Source organism: Bos javanicus, chromosome 7, assembly GCF_032452875.1.
Source record: "Bos javanicus breed banteng chromosome 7, ARS-OSU_banteng_1.0, whole genome shotgun sequence".
Classification (NCBI taxonomy): Eukaryota; Metazoa; Chordata; class Mammalia; order Artiodactyla; family Bovidae; genus Bos; species Bos javanicus.
In genome coordinates, this window is record NC_083874.1 from 15,807,551 (window position 1) to 15,823,914 (window position 16,364).

General features: G+C 45.0%; 1 protein-coding gene across 4 annotated transcripts in view; it reads right to left on the bottom strand.

Moving 5' to 3' along the window:
* INSR (insulin receptor) overlaps positions 1-16,364 on the bottom strand; it is a 145,750-nt gene that overhangs the window by 34,407 nt on the left and 94,979 nt on the right. For 2 of the 4 annotated variants that reach the window (XM_061422265.1, XM_061422266.1), the window contains exons 5-11: positions 15,841-15,985; positions 14,032-14,246; positions 12,922-13,048; positions 11,692-11,942; positions 9,711-9,878; positions 3,954-4,155; positions 1,994-2,029 (exon numbers count right to left, since the gene is read on the bottom strand). In XM_061422265.1, the coding sequence (XP_061278249.1) occupies positions 1,994-2,029; positions 3,954-4,155; positions 9,711-9,878; positions 11,692-11,942; positions 12,922-13,048; positions 14,032-14,246; positions 15,841-15,985 (1,144 nt within the window). The remainder of the gene's footprint in view (positions 1-1,993; positions 2,030-3,953; positions 4,156-9,710; positions 9,879-11,691; positions 11,943-12,921; positions 13,049-14,031; positions 14,247-15,840; positions 15,986-16,364) is intronic. The other 2 variants (XM_061422267.1, XM_061422268.1) reach the window with 1 other exon arrangement.

The window sequence follows — 16,364 nt, forward strand, 5'->3', positions numbered from 1 at the left end:
TTCTGTTCGAGCTTTTGAAATTTACCTTTAGTTTTTGTTGCGTTGTCATCAGCAAAAATAAACCTTACTTTGGGGGTACTCACTAAGATTTTCTTTGTGGTCCTTTTGTCTGAAAAGACCATTGACATTCCTGAATGGAAACCAAAGCTAGTAAGCCAAAGATACACCCATGCTAGCAAGATTCAAAACATTTCTATACAAGCACAGATGAACCTTCCAGAAATGATGGAGACCCTGGGGTCTCATGAATAACTACTGAAAAATTGATTATCTAATAAAAAAGAATCATAAATGGCCTCTAACAGGCCAAATATGCATACACCAAAAGGATTATATCCAATAGGACAAGACCACCACGTGGTCACAGAAGACCCCCATGATTGGATCAAGGTCTCACATTTCTAGATCTTTGTGTGTGGGTGTGTGTGGGTGTGTGCCTTGAATGCTCAGGTGTGTCTGATTCTTCAGACCCGTTGGAATTTTAGCCCTCCAGGCTCCAGTCTGTGGGATTTTCCAGGCAAGAATACCGGAATGGGTTGCCATTTCCTCCTGCAGGGGATCTTCCCCTCCCAGGAATGGAACCCTCACCTCCTGTCTCCCGCATTGCGGGTGGATTCTTTAGCCGCTCAACCATTGTGCTACAGTCGTGTCTGACTATTTGCAACTCCATCAACTGTGGCCTGCTACGCTCCTCTGTCCACGGTATTTTCCAGGCAAGAATACTGGAGTGGGTTGCCATTTCTTGCTCCTAGGGATCTTCCCCACCCAGGGATTGAACCTGGGTCTCCTGCATCGCAGGCGGATTCTTTACCATTTGAGCCATCAGAGAAGCCCAGATCTTTCTTTACTACAGATTATATTCCAAATGGCCACTAGAGGGCAGACTGGGGCCGAACATTGCCTGAAAATAAACCCTCCCTTGGAAGAATAAAATCGTTCTCACAGCTCTCTTACCCTGCCTTTCCAGTCTCCCCTCCTGTTCTTCCCAAGAGTCCAGGATTCTTTCCACCGACTTCCCCTTCGCCACGTTCTCTCTGTCTGTCCTCTCCTCCAGGACACCCCCTCATCCTTCAATCCTCTCTCTCTCTTTTAAATTGAGGCGTGCTGTAATTAGTCACTCAGTCGGGTCTGACCCTTTGCAACTCCATGAACTGTGGCCCACCAGGCTCCTCTGTCCATGGGATTCTCCAGGCAAGAATACTGGAATGGGTAGCCATTCTCTTTTTCAGGGGATCTTCCCATCTCAGGGATCAAAACCAGGTCTCTCGCACTGTAGGCAGATTCTTTACCGTCTGAGCTACAGGGAAGCCCATAAATCCTGGAGTGGGTAGCCTATCCCTTCTCCAGCGGAATCTTCCCGACCCAGTAATCGAACCGGGATCTTCTGCATTGCAGGCGGATTCTTTACCATCTGAGCCACCAGGGTTTCCTCACACTGAGGCATAGTTGACTGTCTAAGACACACGTCAAAGGGGAGCATCCCTGACTGTCCTCGGCGGATACAGGGACACAGCACACCTGTGCTCAGGCCTGCCGCCATCCCGCACTAGTCACCCCAGATAAAAAAACGTTCCACTCCCGGATAAGCTTTCCCCACTACCTGCTGCTAAGTGGTTTCGACTGGCTGAGTGTCCAGCACAGTTCTGCACAAACGGTGGGCTTGATAAATAAATGTGTCAGGGCATGGAGGAAAATTGGGCAGCATCTTAGAAGCGCCCTAGGAAGTACACCCTTGATCCTATGTTTTAGTAGGAGTGTGTTAGTTAGGATACCCCCCACCAATCATGCCCAGGTTCCATTTCAGGGTGAAGGCGTGTAACGTGTGAATTTGTGAAGCGCCCCCTCTCGGCAGAACAACGCGATTCATGCATCAAACCACAGAAGGCCCCGGGGATCTCAAAGGGGCTCAACATGCTTCCTGCCCCGAGGGCCCAGTGGCCCTGCACTGTGCAGCCACCAGGGGCCACGCGGACATCCCACAGGTGAGTCATACCTAGCGTCCTCGGCAACAGGACCTGAAGATGATTTTCTGTGAAAACAAAACCAGCCGCTTTGAGGACAGACAGAACTTCTTCAGACAGACCTCTTGCTTCTGACACCCTGTGCCAGCAGCCCAAGGGCGCTTGCCCCAGACCATGGGCCACTTGTTCCCATCACTTGAACCACATCTTCCCCAGCAGGTGTGTGGGACACAGCAAGCAGTTGGGAGGAGGGAGTCAAGAAAACACCCCTGAGACCTGGTCATCTGGGGTCATCTGGGGTTCCCATGAGATATCAAACGTAACACTACTTTTTTCTTTTGGGTCATGCCATGGCTTCCCCTGTGGCTCAGTGCTAAAGAATCCATCTACAATGCAGGAGATGCAGGTTCGATCCCTGGGTGAGGAAGATCCCCTGGAGGAGGGCAAGGCAACCCACTCCAGTATTCTAGCCTGGAGAATCCCCTGGACAGAAGAGCCTGGTGGGCTACAGTCCATGGGGTCGCAAAGAGTCGGACACGACTGAAGCACACAAGCACGCAGCATGTGGGATCTTCCCTGACCAGGGATTGAACTCGTGTTCCCTGTATTGGAAGCGAAGAGTCTTAATCACTGGGCCACCAGGGAAGTCCAAACTAGTTTTAAACCTTATGACTGACTCGGCCACTATCCTTAAGTCTGGTGGAGTTTTAATGGGTGAAACAATAACTGTCTCCACACCTGGGCTGTGCCGTTTAGTGCTTTTTTGGACTCAGGGTCAGATAAGAATACATGAAAGAGAAAAGAAACGTTATATATGGACAGTTCTAATGGAGCCTCTAGCAGGAGCAATGCTAAGCCTCTGAAGAGACCCACTTTCGAATCTTGTTTTATCTCAGTGCAACCTCTGGGGGCGGGAGGTTGATCCACTTTGGAAATAACCAATTGTATTGGACACTTCTGGGTAGCTCTGGTGAAGTCTGTTAGCGGGAAGGGTCAAGAGTGGAGAGGGTGGGGGCAACTGAAAGCTCCCAGCACATTTGCTTTGTCAACCTGGGCAGAGTTGGGGGTGGGGGGGGTGGGGGTGGGGAAGGCTTTGGACCCGTAAAAGGGAGTAGGCAAGTGCTTCAGTGGGTTACCAGAAAGACTCGTGAACTTATTAAGATGCAGACAGTGCTACTGCCATCTAGTGGGTGGAGGCCCGGGGTGCAGCTCAACATCCTACCCTGGACAGGATGGTCCCACCCCAGAGAATGAGCTGGCTTCAAATGTCAACAGCACCAAGGCTGAGAATCCCTGTGAGACTCGTGTAATCTCACAACCATAAAATATAGGAACCATTTTTCTCTCCATTCTTCAGATGAATAAACTGAGGCACCGAGAGAGGTAGAACAACCTGTGACCCACAGAAACTTGCCTTCTACCTGTGTCTCAGCTTTCAGGAAGGATAAAGAGGTATGAAAAAACCAAGAGTCATTTTTACTGCAGACCCTCTGTTTACTTCCCCTTCACTCACTAAAGGAAACATATTTAAACAGTGAAGTCTCTGGGGTTTTGACGAGGCCATGGAAAGTTCTGGAAGGATGAGAAGTTTCTTTAGATTAAAAAAAGGGAATGCACTGAGCTTGAGACTCAGCCATAAATCAAGCATTGGGCTGGGCATGCAGCTCTCTGTCACCTAATAATTGAATTTATTATCTATAATCAATCGATTAGGTAATGATCAATCATTGATAATCATCAGAACTCAGACTGAGACCAGAGGTTGGGTTCATGAGACATCAGAGAGCAAAGGCTGAATTTTTTAAACACTCCTCCTTTTGAGCGGAGATGGGGGGCAGTTCCTCTTCCTGGTAAGGAACTTGTTATAATCTCAAAATCTCTTCCTGCATCCAGGGAAGTGGCTCAGCGTGGACTCAGCCTATCCTCTGCGTCTGCCCCCATTTGTCTTGTTCCCTAAAGACCTGAGACCCCAAGCCAATAACAAATCCTGACCTGGGGATGAAAACCACGTTGTGCAGGTAATCTTCAAACGTTTTCCTGAACGAGGACTCCTCCAGCTCCTTGAGGATCTGCGAGTCGGTCTTTGGGCAGGAGCAGCATTCGCCAGCAGACTCCTCATACTCACTCTGATTGTGCTTCTGGGAGCCCTCCGACTCGAATGGTGGAGACCAGGTCCGGGAGGGCAGCTTCAACCCTAGGGAAAGGCAGAGCAGGGCTCAAGTCCCCATCCCATTCCCGCCCCCCACCACCTACACACACATGCAGAGCAAGGGGGACCTTCTCAAAGTGGCTGGGCACATGGACAGAGCTCAGTGCAGAGATCTGGGTTCAAGTTCTTCTGGGAAGAATAAGATCCTTCACTGGAGGGTCCTGACAACAGAGAAGGTGCCTGTCAGCATGCAGCAGGACACTGTTGGACACCACAGCCCCACAAGGCTGGAGGCCAAAGGTAACTGTGCCTGTCCCTGCCTTTGGGGAACTTAACATTCCAGTGGATGAAGTGCAGGGGAGTGGGAAGAATATACAGTAAACTAAGAAATGCATACGCTGTGTGTCAGATGGCAGGGGAAAAGGACAGAGGGTCTCTGGGGCGAATGTCTCAGAGAAAGTGATGCTAAGCAGTCCCCAAGTAAAAGAACGATCCATGCGCATGTCCTGTGTGTGTGCTCAGTCACTCAGTCTTGCCCAACTCTGTGATGCCATGGACTGTAGCCCGACTGGCTCCTCTACCCACAGGATTTCCCAGGCAAGAGTACTGAAGTGGGTCGCCATTGCCTCCTTCAGGGGATCTTCCATCTCCAGCATTGGCAGGTGGGTTCTTTACTGCGGAGCCAGCTGGGAGGCCCATAGAAGATGCAGGCTACTCTTTAAAGGCTTAAAACAATGCCCTTGAGGCCGGGTGCCTACTTGTGTCTATTGAGTAAGGGAAATTCCATCTCTTCCTCTCCCTTTTAATGGCTCCGGGAGACAATGAGCTCTAAGTATCTTCCTGTGAATGCTGAGTACCCACTCGGAAGCTTTGCAAATCCTTAAACATACTTCTTAACGTTTATTAATAGACACAGAATAGCCTGTGTAGGTTTTAGCTGTTAGAGGGGTTATTGATGGCATTATAGATGGAAAATAAACTTAGGATTTCCTTAGTAAAGGGTGGTGGGGCGGGCTCCTGATTTTTTTCTTGGGAGGAAGGGACTTTTGATCAGACACAGACACCTGTCACCCTTTCCACATGCCACTTGGTGCCCCATGGGTCTCTGTGACACATCTAGTCAAATCTCAGGGACAAAGTGGAAAGGTGGGGAGTGGGGGAGTCAGTGTTTCACAGGGACAGAGTTTCCGTTTGGGGAGATGAGAAAGTTCTGGAGATGATGGTGGCGATGGCTGCACAACAATGCGAATGTGCTTAATGCCGCTGAGCTTTGCACTTCAAAGTGGTTCAAATGGCCAATTTTATGTTATGCAAGTTTTACAGTTAAAAACCATATAGCTGACAAGACTGTACTGTATAATTGAAATATACAATTCAATATCAGAGAAGAAGCTAGAAGTTCTCATTTGAAAAAGGAGGGGACTTCTCCGGTGGCTCAGTGGTAAAGAATCTGCCTGCCAATGCAGTACCTGCAGGTTTGACCTCCGATCTAGGAAGATTCCACAGGCCACGGGGCAACTAAGCCCGTGCACCGCAACTGCTGCGCCTACACTCTGGAGCCGGTGCTTGGCAACAGGGGAAACCACCGCAACGAGAAGCCCGCGCACAGCAAAGGAGAGTAGCCTCCATTTGCCGCAACTAGAAGCCTGTGAGTAGCAGTGAAGACCCAGCACAGCCAAAACTAAGTAAACAGAGATTTCCTTAAACAAAAAAATAAATATGTGAAGTGATAGCTGTATTAACTAGGTGGGAGGAATTCTTTTCCAACGTGTATGCACAAAAAGTCTTCACAATTTACACTTTAAATATCTTACAGTTTTCCTTGTCAATTATATCTCAATAAAACTGAAAAAAAAAAAAAAACCCCACTTCTGATTCTAAAGGAAACTACTACGGATCACAGTTAGTAAATTATTTATCTTGTGTGTGTTATCAAGTTTATTTATTTGTGTGTGTACTGGGGTTTTTTCTTTGTGGCAAAATACACATAACACAAAATTTACCGTCTTACTCATTTTTAAGCATCGTGATCCAGTGTCATTAAGTATATTTACACTATTGTGCAACCATCCCCACCATCCATCTCGAGAACTTTCTCACCTTCCCAAACTGAAACTCTGTGCCTGTGAAACTCTGAGTCTCCATCCCCTCCCCCACCCCTGGCCCCCACCATCTGCTTCCTGTCTCTATAGATCTGACTCCTCCAGGGAACTCCTGTAAGTGGAATCAGACAATATCTATCCTTTAGTAAGTTTATTTTTTTTAATTCCATAAACTTTGGGCAAAATGACAAATAAAATCATGTCAAATCATCACCTTCTAATGACAGACTGACTTCCAGAATAAAAGTTGTTGCTCTTAAAAAAAAAAAAAAGAAAGAAAGAAAGAAAACACGGCCTGCCCCGATGGTGGTGGCAGTTCTGGTTGGTGGTTTCGGTTGCTCGAATGCAGGGCCAAGAGTGCACAGCTGAGCCCATGACTTTGCTTGCTCTCGAGTTATATAAAGCATCCGAGGAGATAAATCACGTTTGCAACCCTCTGCTCAGGCGGGGGATGAGGTCACAGGCATACATATAGCACATGATCTTAGAGCTGGGACAGCTCCCGGAGATCATCTGGCCTCCTGCCCCTTTTCCCCAAAAGGAGGCAGCTGGTGACAAGCTGGGTGACTTGCCCAAAGCCCTACATCAGGGCACAGAAAACCTTAGGCTCCTGACCTCAGTCACATGTCATCAGCTGCCCCAAGGTAGGAGGTTACCAGTAACTCACAACATCTAAAGGAAAATAAACTCAGACCAGAAAGCAGAGACATCACTTTGACGACAAAGGTCCATCTAGTCAAAGCTATGGTTTTTCCGGTAGTCATGTATGGATGTGAGAGTTGGACTACAAAGAAGGCTGAGCACTGAAGAATTGATGCTTTCGAATTATGGTGCTGGAGAAAACTCTCGAGAGTGCCTTGGACAGCAAGGAGCTCAAACCAGTTAATTCTTAAGGAAATCAACCCTGAAGGACTGATGCTGAAGCTAAAGCTCCAATACTTTCACCACCTGATGTGAAGAGACAACTCATTGGAAAAGACCCTGATGCTGGAAAAGATTGAGGGCAGGAGAAGAGGGTGACAGAGGATGAGATGGCTGGATGGCACCACCGACTCAATGGACATGAATTTGAGCAAACTCGGGGAGAGAGTGAAGGACAGGGAGACCTGGCGTGCTGCAGTCTGTGGGGTTGCAAAGAGTCAGACGTGACTGAGCGACTGAACAAAAACAACACCACAACACAGCAACAAACAACAACAAAACAACTAAAGGATAAATCAGGAGCTTGGGATGAACATACACACATGATTATATGTAAGACAAATAACCAACCAGGACTTACTGCCTAGCACAGGAAACTCTACTCAATATTCTGTAGTAACCTATATGAGAAATTAATCTGAAAAAGAAGGAATCTAGGGACTTCCCTGGTGGTCCAGTGGGTAAGACTCTGAGCTCACAGTGCAGGAGGCCTGGGGTTGAGTACTGGTCAGGGAACTAGATCCCACACGCTGCAACAAAGACCCAGTGCAGCCAAATAAATAAATATTTTTTGAAACGAATGAATCTATGCATGTGTATAATTGAACCACTTTGCTGTACACCCAAAACTAATACTAAATAAATTGTAAGTCAACTATTTTTTTAATATTCAGTCGTGTCTGACTCTTTGCGACTCCATGGACTGAAGCCTGCCAGTTTCCTCTGTCCATGGGATCTTTCCAGGCAAGAACACTGAAGTGGGTTGCCATTTCTTACTCCAGAGGATCTTCCCAACCCAGGGATCAAGTCCCCATCTCTTGTGTCTTCTGCATTGGCAGGTGGATTCTTTAGCACCAGCGCCACCATACTGCAATAATTTTTTTAAAATAAATAATAAACAAAAAAGTCTGGGGATTGGGGGGAAAACCTTTTATATAGACTCAAACAAAACAACTAAAGGGGGGGAAAAGACTTCTGTTTCTTCAGTTTGATGGACTTTTTTACAACCCAGTTTTAAAATAATGTAAGACTAATTTATACACACCAGTTGGAGGCTTCAAATATTTTTTTCATTTTTCTGTAGATGGATGCAAGCCCATTAAGTAAGCGAGACTGAAGACTGGAAAATATGTGTCATTCATATACATTTTTAATGGAAAGCCTAGGGAGGAAGAGATTGGAGACTCATTGCTGTCTCCAATCCTTAAAACTTAAGGGTCTAAAATTAGGGGCCAGGTCTTCCCTGGAGGTCCAGAGGTTAGGACCTTTCCATTGCAGAGTGGGGTGGATTTGATCCCTGGTCGGGGAGTTAAGATCCCAAATGCCAAGGGGCCAAAAAAATTAAAAGTAAAAAATAAAAATAAAATTAGAGACCAAAAAAGTCGATATATGTATAACTGATTCACTTCGCTGTACGCCTGAAACTAACAAAACATTGTAAATAAACTACTCCAATAAAAATTCTTAAAATAAGGGACCAAAATTCTTCCCTGACTTTGTCAGTCACCACTGCACACATTGTTGTTTCTAGCTTAGCAGGGAAGTCTTGCACGGGTTAACACAGCTACATCCCCACCAGGGGGAGGTGGACGAGGAAGGGGAAGAGGAGAACATTCCAGAACGCATCGATGCCAAGACACGGGGAGTGTCTGGTTTCAACATGAGTCTTCAGAGCTTGTCCGCACCCTGTGATGTTTAGAAATGTGAACGGGCAGACAGACGTCCTCTTACTGTGTGTTTTTTACAAAACAAAGGTTTGTGGGAACCCCGCGTCCAGAAAACTATTACCACCGTTTCCCCAGCAGTATTTGATCACTTTGTGTCTCTATGTCATGCTTCAGTAATTTTCACGATATATCAAACTTCTTTCTTTGTATTCTACTTGTTATGATGATCTCTGATCAGTGATCTTTGATGTTACTAATGTAATTGTTTGGGCATTTTTTTAAAGCAATAAAGTATTCTTTAATTAAGGTATGTGCATGGTTTTCTTTTTGGTCTTGATTTCTTCTTTTTAAAATTTTTATTGAAATAAAATTGATTTATAATGTTGTATTAGTTTCAGGTGTACAGCAAAGTAACTGTCATATATACATATATCCTTTTTCAGATTATTTTCCATTATAGATTATTATGAGATATTGAGTAGAGTTCCCTGTGCTATGCAGTAGGTCCTTGTTGATTATCTATTTGGGGTAGCAAACATTCAGACACGGCTGAAATGACTTAGCACACATGCACATGTATATTTTAAGCATATTTTTTCTTAAACATAATGCTATTGCACACTTCATAGACTATAGTATAATGTGAATATAACTTTTATAGGCACTGGAAACCAAAAACTTCATGTGACTTGATTTATTGCAATATTTGCTTCATTTCGGAAGTCTGGAACTGAACCCTCGGTATCTCTGAAGAATGCCCGTGTGTGTGTTTTCGTCTGAGATAAAATGGAGTGTGTGTTCCCACAAGCACGTGCTGGAAATGGGAGGGGAGAGATGTGTCCCAGAAAACAAGAACACAGAAGATCCGGTGTGTAAAACCAGCCCCTCCCCGACCCCTGTCTGCACTCACCTTTGAGGCAATAATCCAGTTCATACAGCTCACTGTCTTCCGCCTGTCTCTCCCAGAACACCAAGTAGTGTGTGATATTGCCATTGGGGTCGGAGGGAGGCTTCCACTTCAGAATAATCTGGGACGAGGAATTAGAAACTGAGATGGGATCCAGGGGCACGGAAGGATCTGCCAAGGAGAAAGGAGACAGACAGATCCACTGTGAGGGAGAGAGCACAGGCAGTCAGGTGGGCATGAGAGGGAACAGCCAAGTTAAAGAGATCCTGAGGATGTTCTCTGCAGTGTTATTTAACATCAGAGAAAACTGGAGACACCTGGACATATGGAACACTTGCCTAAGAAGAGCATGGGTTAGAAAATTACAATCCATGCAGTACCACAGACTGTATAGATTCCCATGTTCCACCATTTTTGCAACAAGCATTTACAGAGCTCTAAGGAAAGGCAGGCTGTCTTTGTTCCAGGCACTGGAAAGGTGGTGGGGAAAAGGAGGGTGATGGGAATAGATAAAGTCACACTTTCCGGTTAATTAGCCCCAAACTGAACCCAGTTGTGGGGCAAATTTCGGCAGTGCAAAGCCGTTCAAACCTATCCCTGAGCTGGCAGTCCATTTCACATCCCCCCATAGGCATCGACTTTGGGCTCCACAAAAGCTTCCCCTGGAGAACGGAGGTGGCTGACAGTCAGCAAGGGGTAGGGGTAGGAGTCTCCAGACAGAAGACACAGTGGGTACAAAAGTCTGGAAGCTGCAAGTTTCCGGAACTCTAAGTCCTTTGGTTTTGCTGGAGGATACAGGGCAAGAGGGCAGTAGTCACAAGAGCTGGTTCATACGCTTGGCCTCTATCCTATAGGATGGGATTTCTCTCTACTGATTTTGTGAGGCTGGATAATTCTTTGCTGTGGGTGCTGTACTGTGCATTGTTGTATATTAAGCAGCATCTCTGGTCCCACACTCTAGAAAATTCTCCAGTGGCCCATTCCTCCCCAAAAAGTGGAGATGTGGGAGAGATTTCCCTGGTGGTCCAATGGTTAGAACTTTGTCTTGCAATGCAGGAGGTGTAGTTCGATCCCTGGTCAGGGAGCTTAGATGCCACATGCCTTGTGGCCAAAAAACCAAAACATAAAGCCAAAGCAATATTCTAACAAATTCAATAAAGACTTTAAAAATGGTCCACATCAAAAACAACAAGAACAACAACAAACCTAGAGCCTATTATAGTGAAGTAAGTCAGAAAGAGAAAACAAATATCATAATTAATGCATATATATGGAATCTAGAAAGATGGAAAGATGGTACTGATGAAGTATTTGCAGGGCAGCAATGGAGATGCAGACATAGGGAACAGACTTGTGGACCCAGGGAGAGAAGGGGAGGGTAGGATGATTCGTGAGAGTAGCATGGAAATATATACGTTACCGTATGTAAAACAGATAGCCAGTAGGGATTTGCTGTAAGATTCCGGGAGCTCAAACTGGTGCTCTGTGACAACCTAGGGGATGGGATGGGAGGGAAGGGAGGTGGGAGGGAAGACCAAGAGGGAGGGCACAGAGGTGTACCTATGGCTGATTCATTTGATGTATGGCAGAAACCAACAGTGTAAAACAATTATCCTTCAATTAAAAATAAATCAATTAAAAATTTTAATTTCAAAAAAATGGAGGAGAGAAGCAGAGATGAAACAAAAAATGGCAAAATCTTGATAATTATTGAAGCTAAGAGATGAGTACATAGGGAGAGGAGCTATTTTTTCCTACTTTTGTAAATATTTGAAAATTTTCCATAATGGAAAGAAGAAATATATGTTCCTCTCTAATGTCTTGTTGCTACTGCCTCATCTTCTGAAATTGTAAATCTCAGTGCCCAGCTGTTTTAGAAGCCAATGACCATGCAGAAAAAAAAAGAAAAACGACACAAGCATTTCATATGAAAGGCACGATGTCTGAGCTCACGCCTAAGTTCACATTCACAAGAAACGCTTACTAGTGGCGTCTGTCTGGACATAGATGATGTCACTCTTGGCCCCGTATGTACGGCGTTCATCAGAAAAGGTGACCAGGGTCTTGACAAAGATGGCATACTGGGTCCAGGGCTTGAGACCACGCATCAGCCACCCAGGGTGGTTCTGTGACTTGGGGTCGTTGGACCTCGTAGGCGGGTCAATATCCACCACTGTCCAGCTGTTGGAGCCGCACGCATCCTGCCCATCGAATTCTGTCACGTTCTGGTAAGGGCTTTCAAGACCAAACAGGTAAAGATGGTTATCATTCCTTGACTATAGATCTAAAGATCAGAGAGATGTGGCTGGGGCAAGTTACCTCCTGCAGGCTTGCACCCTGTTCACCAAAAATCTTGTGCCACAAGGAGAAAGGACACAGAAACAGTCAAAGAGAAAGGGATTGCTTCCCCTATGTCTCAATTTCCCAGTAATAATAATAGTGATCATGATGATGATACTATCCGAGTTAGTGACAAGATCACATGAGAGGATGTGGGCTGACTCCTCCACACACAGCCCGACACATAGTAAATCATAAGGGATGGAATAATTATCCATGTTAATATGATCACCACTTCCACTGTCTCCTTTTAAAACTCCAGCACAGTCATATACTCAAGACGGCTGGGTGTCATTGAATGACGACAGTGTTTCAACGTAAGATGATGAATAAATTGTGGGGAGGGACAGTGAGGATGATCACAGAGCATCACGAATATACTTAATGCCACTGAGCTGTACATTTAAACATCACTAAGATGATCAATTTCATGTTTGTTTTACCATAGATAATTATTTGTGTTGGAAAAAAATCCAAAATAGATTTAAAAATAAACTTTTTTTTAAAAAAGACACCTACTAAGTAGATACCTACTAAATAGAAATACCTACTAAGACACATACTAAGTAGACTTTTTAAAAAGACACCTCCTAAGTAGACTCAGTGACTTTTTGTTGAGAATGTCTGGTGAGAAAAACGGGGTATTTCTATAGGAGATTGCCCAATCTAGACCTCCAAAAGAAACCTGCCTGCTTCAATTTCTGGCTTTCGACAATAAGAAATGTTATTGACGTTATACACCATCAACTGGTGAGATCCCACCAAGGGATCTATGATATTTATTCCATGGATAAGAAGGAGATAGAAAGAAACTTCAGTGGGGGAACCTCTGAGCACAAATGTAACACTCACACCTCTTTATCTTTCTACTTACGCCTCTTTGTAGAACAACATGAACCCCAGGAGGTCTCGGAAGTCAGGAGGCCAATACGGCTCCCATTTCAGCAAGATCTTGTCGTAAGATGTCCGAATGTAAGAAAATTTAAGTAATTCATTTTCACCTAGAAAGGTTTAAAAAAAAAAAAAACACCCAGTATCAGAATTTTAAATAATTTGTTTCAGCCCAAAGCAGGTGATCCCATACTTCCAAGAGAATCCACAAGAAGGAAGATGGTAATCTGCTATTTCCTAGTGAGGTCTCATTTCCACGTGCCTTTCCCTTGTTCAGGGGCAAGAACAGATCATATAGGTTGGCCCCAACTGCAAGTCAATTACTTGACCAGATGCGCATCTAAAGAGCTGTGGTTGGCACTAACAGGGAAGGACAAGAGGCCAATTGGTGCTGGGAAAAGGACACTTTCAAGAATAACATTTGTCCTAACACAATTTGTCTTACATGTGGATTTTCATGCCTGACATGTCAGAAAAAGTAACTCCAGTGCAAATGGATACAAGCTGACTGGGTTTAGAGAGAGTGCAGATCATTATATCTTGGAGTGACCACTCTTTGGAAAGACAATGCCTTGGAGACAGTAATTCCCTCTGCCTGGAATATAAGCCCTCCCTTAAGCACCACCCCAACCTTGCTCTCTCCCTCCCCTGAATTACCACAGTTTGCACCAAACTGTCTCATAACAAAACAGCTGCACATGAGGGTATCATGGAAGCCTTAGCACCTCAATGCTCAGCTATTTCTTCAACAGAAAAACTCGTCACAGAAGGGTAGCCAGCTCTCAGTCTCCAACTGTAGCAATTGCAGAACTTTGCTGTAGCATTTGAGCCAAGGCCATATATATATGGGAGATGACATTCGTTCATTCAGTGCTTATGTGGCATCTTCCAGCACCAGGCATTGTATTTGGTATTTGGCAAAGAGATTAATGTGTACAACACTTGTCTTCAGTGTTTCAGAAAGTCTAACACACACTTAGTTGTTTTAGCTCATTGGGGGTAAGTGACACCCACCCTGGGTACCAGAGTGGTGGGGGAGGTAGGGGAAGTCACATTGTCTGGTCCATGAAAGGACGAGAGCATTGCCACTTACAGGATGCCTGGTCCCCATTGGTCTTTAGAGCAATGTCATTTCTCTCCTGGCGTCCCTTGGTTCCTGAAACTTCCTCCATCTTGTGAATTTCCGACAGGCAGAGTTTGGGGTTATAGTGGAAGAAGAGTTTCCCCTGAGTGATGGTGAGGTTGTGTTTGCTCCAGTCCCACAGCTGCCTTAGGTTCTGGTTGTCCAAGGCGTAGAAAGAGTAGTTCCTATGGAAACGCACACAGACCTAATCATTCATCAGCTTGTCATCTCCACCTCCAAAATGGTGGGGCCATGGCTGGAACTGATCTCATTCAGTGCTCCATTCCCAGTTCTAACCACTTGCTTGACACGTACTCATTACGTGTTGAATGGAGGGTGAGAGGTATAGGGGAAGCTGAGGAGGTCTTCAAGGCCAGGAAGATGCTTGAGATCAGTCTTGTAGGGGAGGAGGGCAAGACTGTGATGGATTGAAATATGGGTTTTGCAAAAGAGAAAGACTGAAGACACAGAGGCACCTGAGCTGGGCCCAGGGAAGAGCAAAGTAGCTTGTTCTGAACAACAGGTGGAAGGCAATACTGAAGCAATACCATGGCCCAAACCCTCTAGTATACTGCATGCTAGACCAAGATCAAGAACACATGCGCTTCCTCGGTAGACAGAGGGGGGCCGCTGAAGGTTTTATAACAACTCAGTAACTCAGGTAGACCTACGCCTTAGACTCATGAGTGGGCCACCAGGACGTGATGAATGGGAAATGGACAGCAGCTTGACCTGTGTTATCCAACACAGAGACCACCAGCCACATTTGCCTACTGAGCCCCTGTGATGTGGCCCTTCTGAACTGTATCAGAAGTAAAAACAAAAAAAAAACAGCAAAAAAATCCCACAGATTTCAAACACTGAGCATGAAAAAAAAGGATGTAAAAGATCTTGTTTATCATTTTTTGATATTGAGTCCATGTCAGAATAACATTTCAGATTTAATGGGTTTAGTAAAAGGCATTACTAAAATTCATTCCACCTATTTCTTCTAAAGTTTTAAAAATGTAGCTACTAGAACATTTAAAGTCTCATATGTGACTTGCATTATATTTCTGTGGGATGGTCCTGGTAGTTCTAGAACCAGCAAGGAGGTCATTGGAAGAATCCAAATGAAAGGTGTGACCTTTGGCAAAAAAGGTAGTTTTATGGTTATATAATATTCCATTACATATATGTACACACACACACACATATACATCATGTTTTCTTTACCCATCCATCCCTCAGTGGATACTTAGTATACACACACACAGACACACACACACACCATGCTTTCTTTACCCATCCATCCATCAGTGGATACTTAGTACACACACACACACACATCCATCCATCAGTGGATACTTGGTATACACACACACACACACACACCATGCTTTCTTTACCCGTACATCCATCAGTGGATACTTAGTATACACACACACACACACACACACACATATACATCATGCTTTCTTTACCCGTCCATCCATCAGTGGATACTTAGTATACACACACACACACACACACACACACATCCATCCATCAGTGGATACTTGGTATACACACACACACACACACACACATACACCATGCTTTCTTTACCCGTCCATCCATCAGTGGATACTTAGTATACACACACACACACACACACACATACACATCATGCTTTCTTTACCCGTCCATCCATCACTGGATACTTAGGTTGTTTCCCTGTCTTGACAGAAAAAAACCCTAAGATTTTCTAACTCACAAACTTCCTAGTGAGGCCACAGATGCAGTATCAGGCCCACATACCCAATTTCCAAGGTCTCCCCTCGAATCAGACGTAACTTCCGGAAGAAGGAAAGTGACACCAGGGCATAGGACCGGCGGATTTTCAGATATCCTGAAATTTCTTCAATGAGTCCAAGGTTGGCCTCTAGCTCAGCTGCCAGGTTGTCTAAGGAAAGGAGAGAATGAATATCCAGTGGGTTTCTACCAAAATATTTTAACCTTTCCAGAATTCCCCATGGTGAAGAGTTAACTTCCAGGCTGAAAATGATTTTTGCGAGCCCAGCTTCAAACACATTTATAAGGCAGTGTGGTTATGACAGAGACTGTCCTGCCTGCAAAGCTGAATGTGTTTATTATGCGGCTGACTTCTGCTCCCTCCATCCCCCTGCTTTGTTGCCCTTCAGTGCAGGAACCACTGCCCGGGTTTATATTATACATTCATTTGTTTATTTGCAAGATCCACCATGCATGGACTTGGTCTTATTCACTGTGAGTATTCAATAAACGTCTGCTGAATAAATAAACAAAGGAGTACTTTTTGCCTT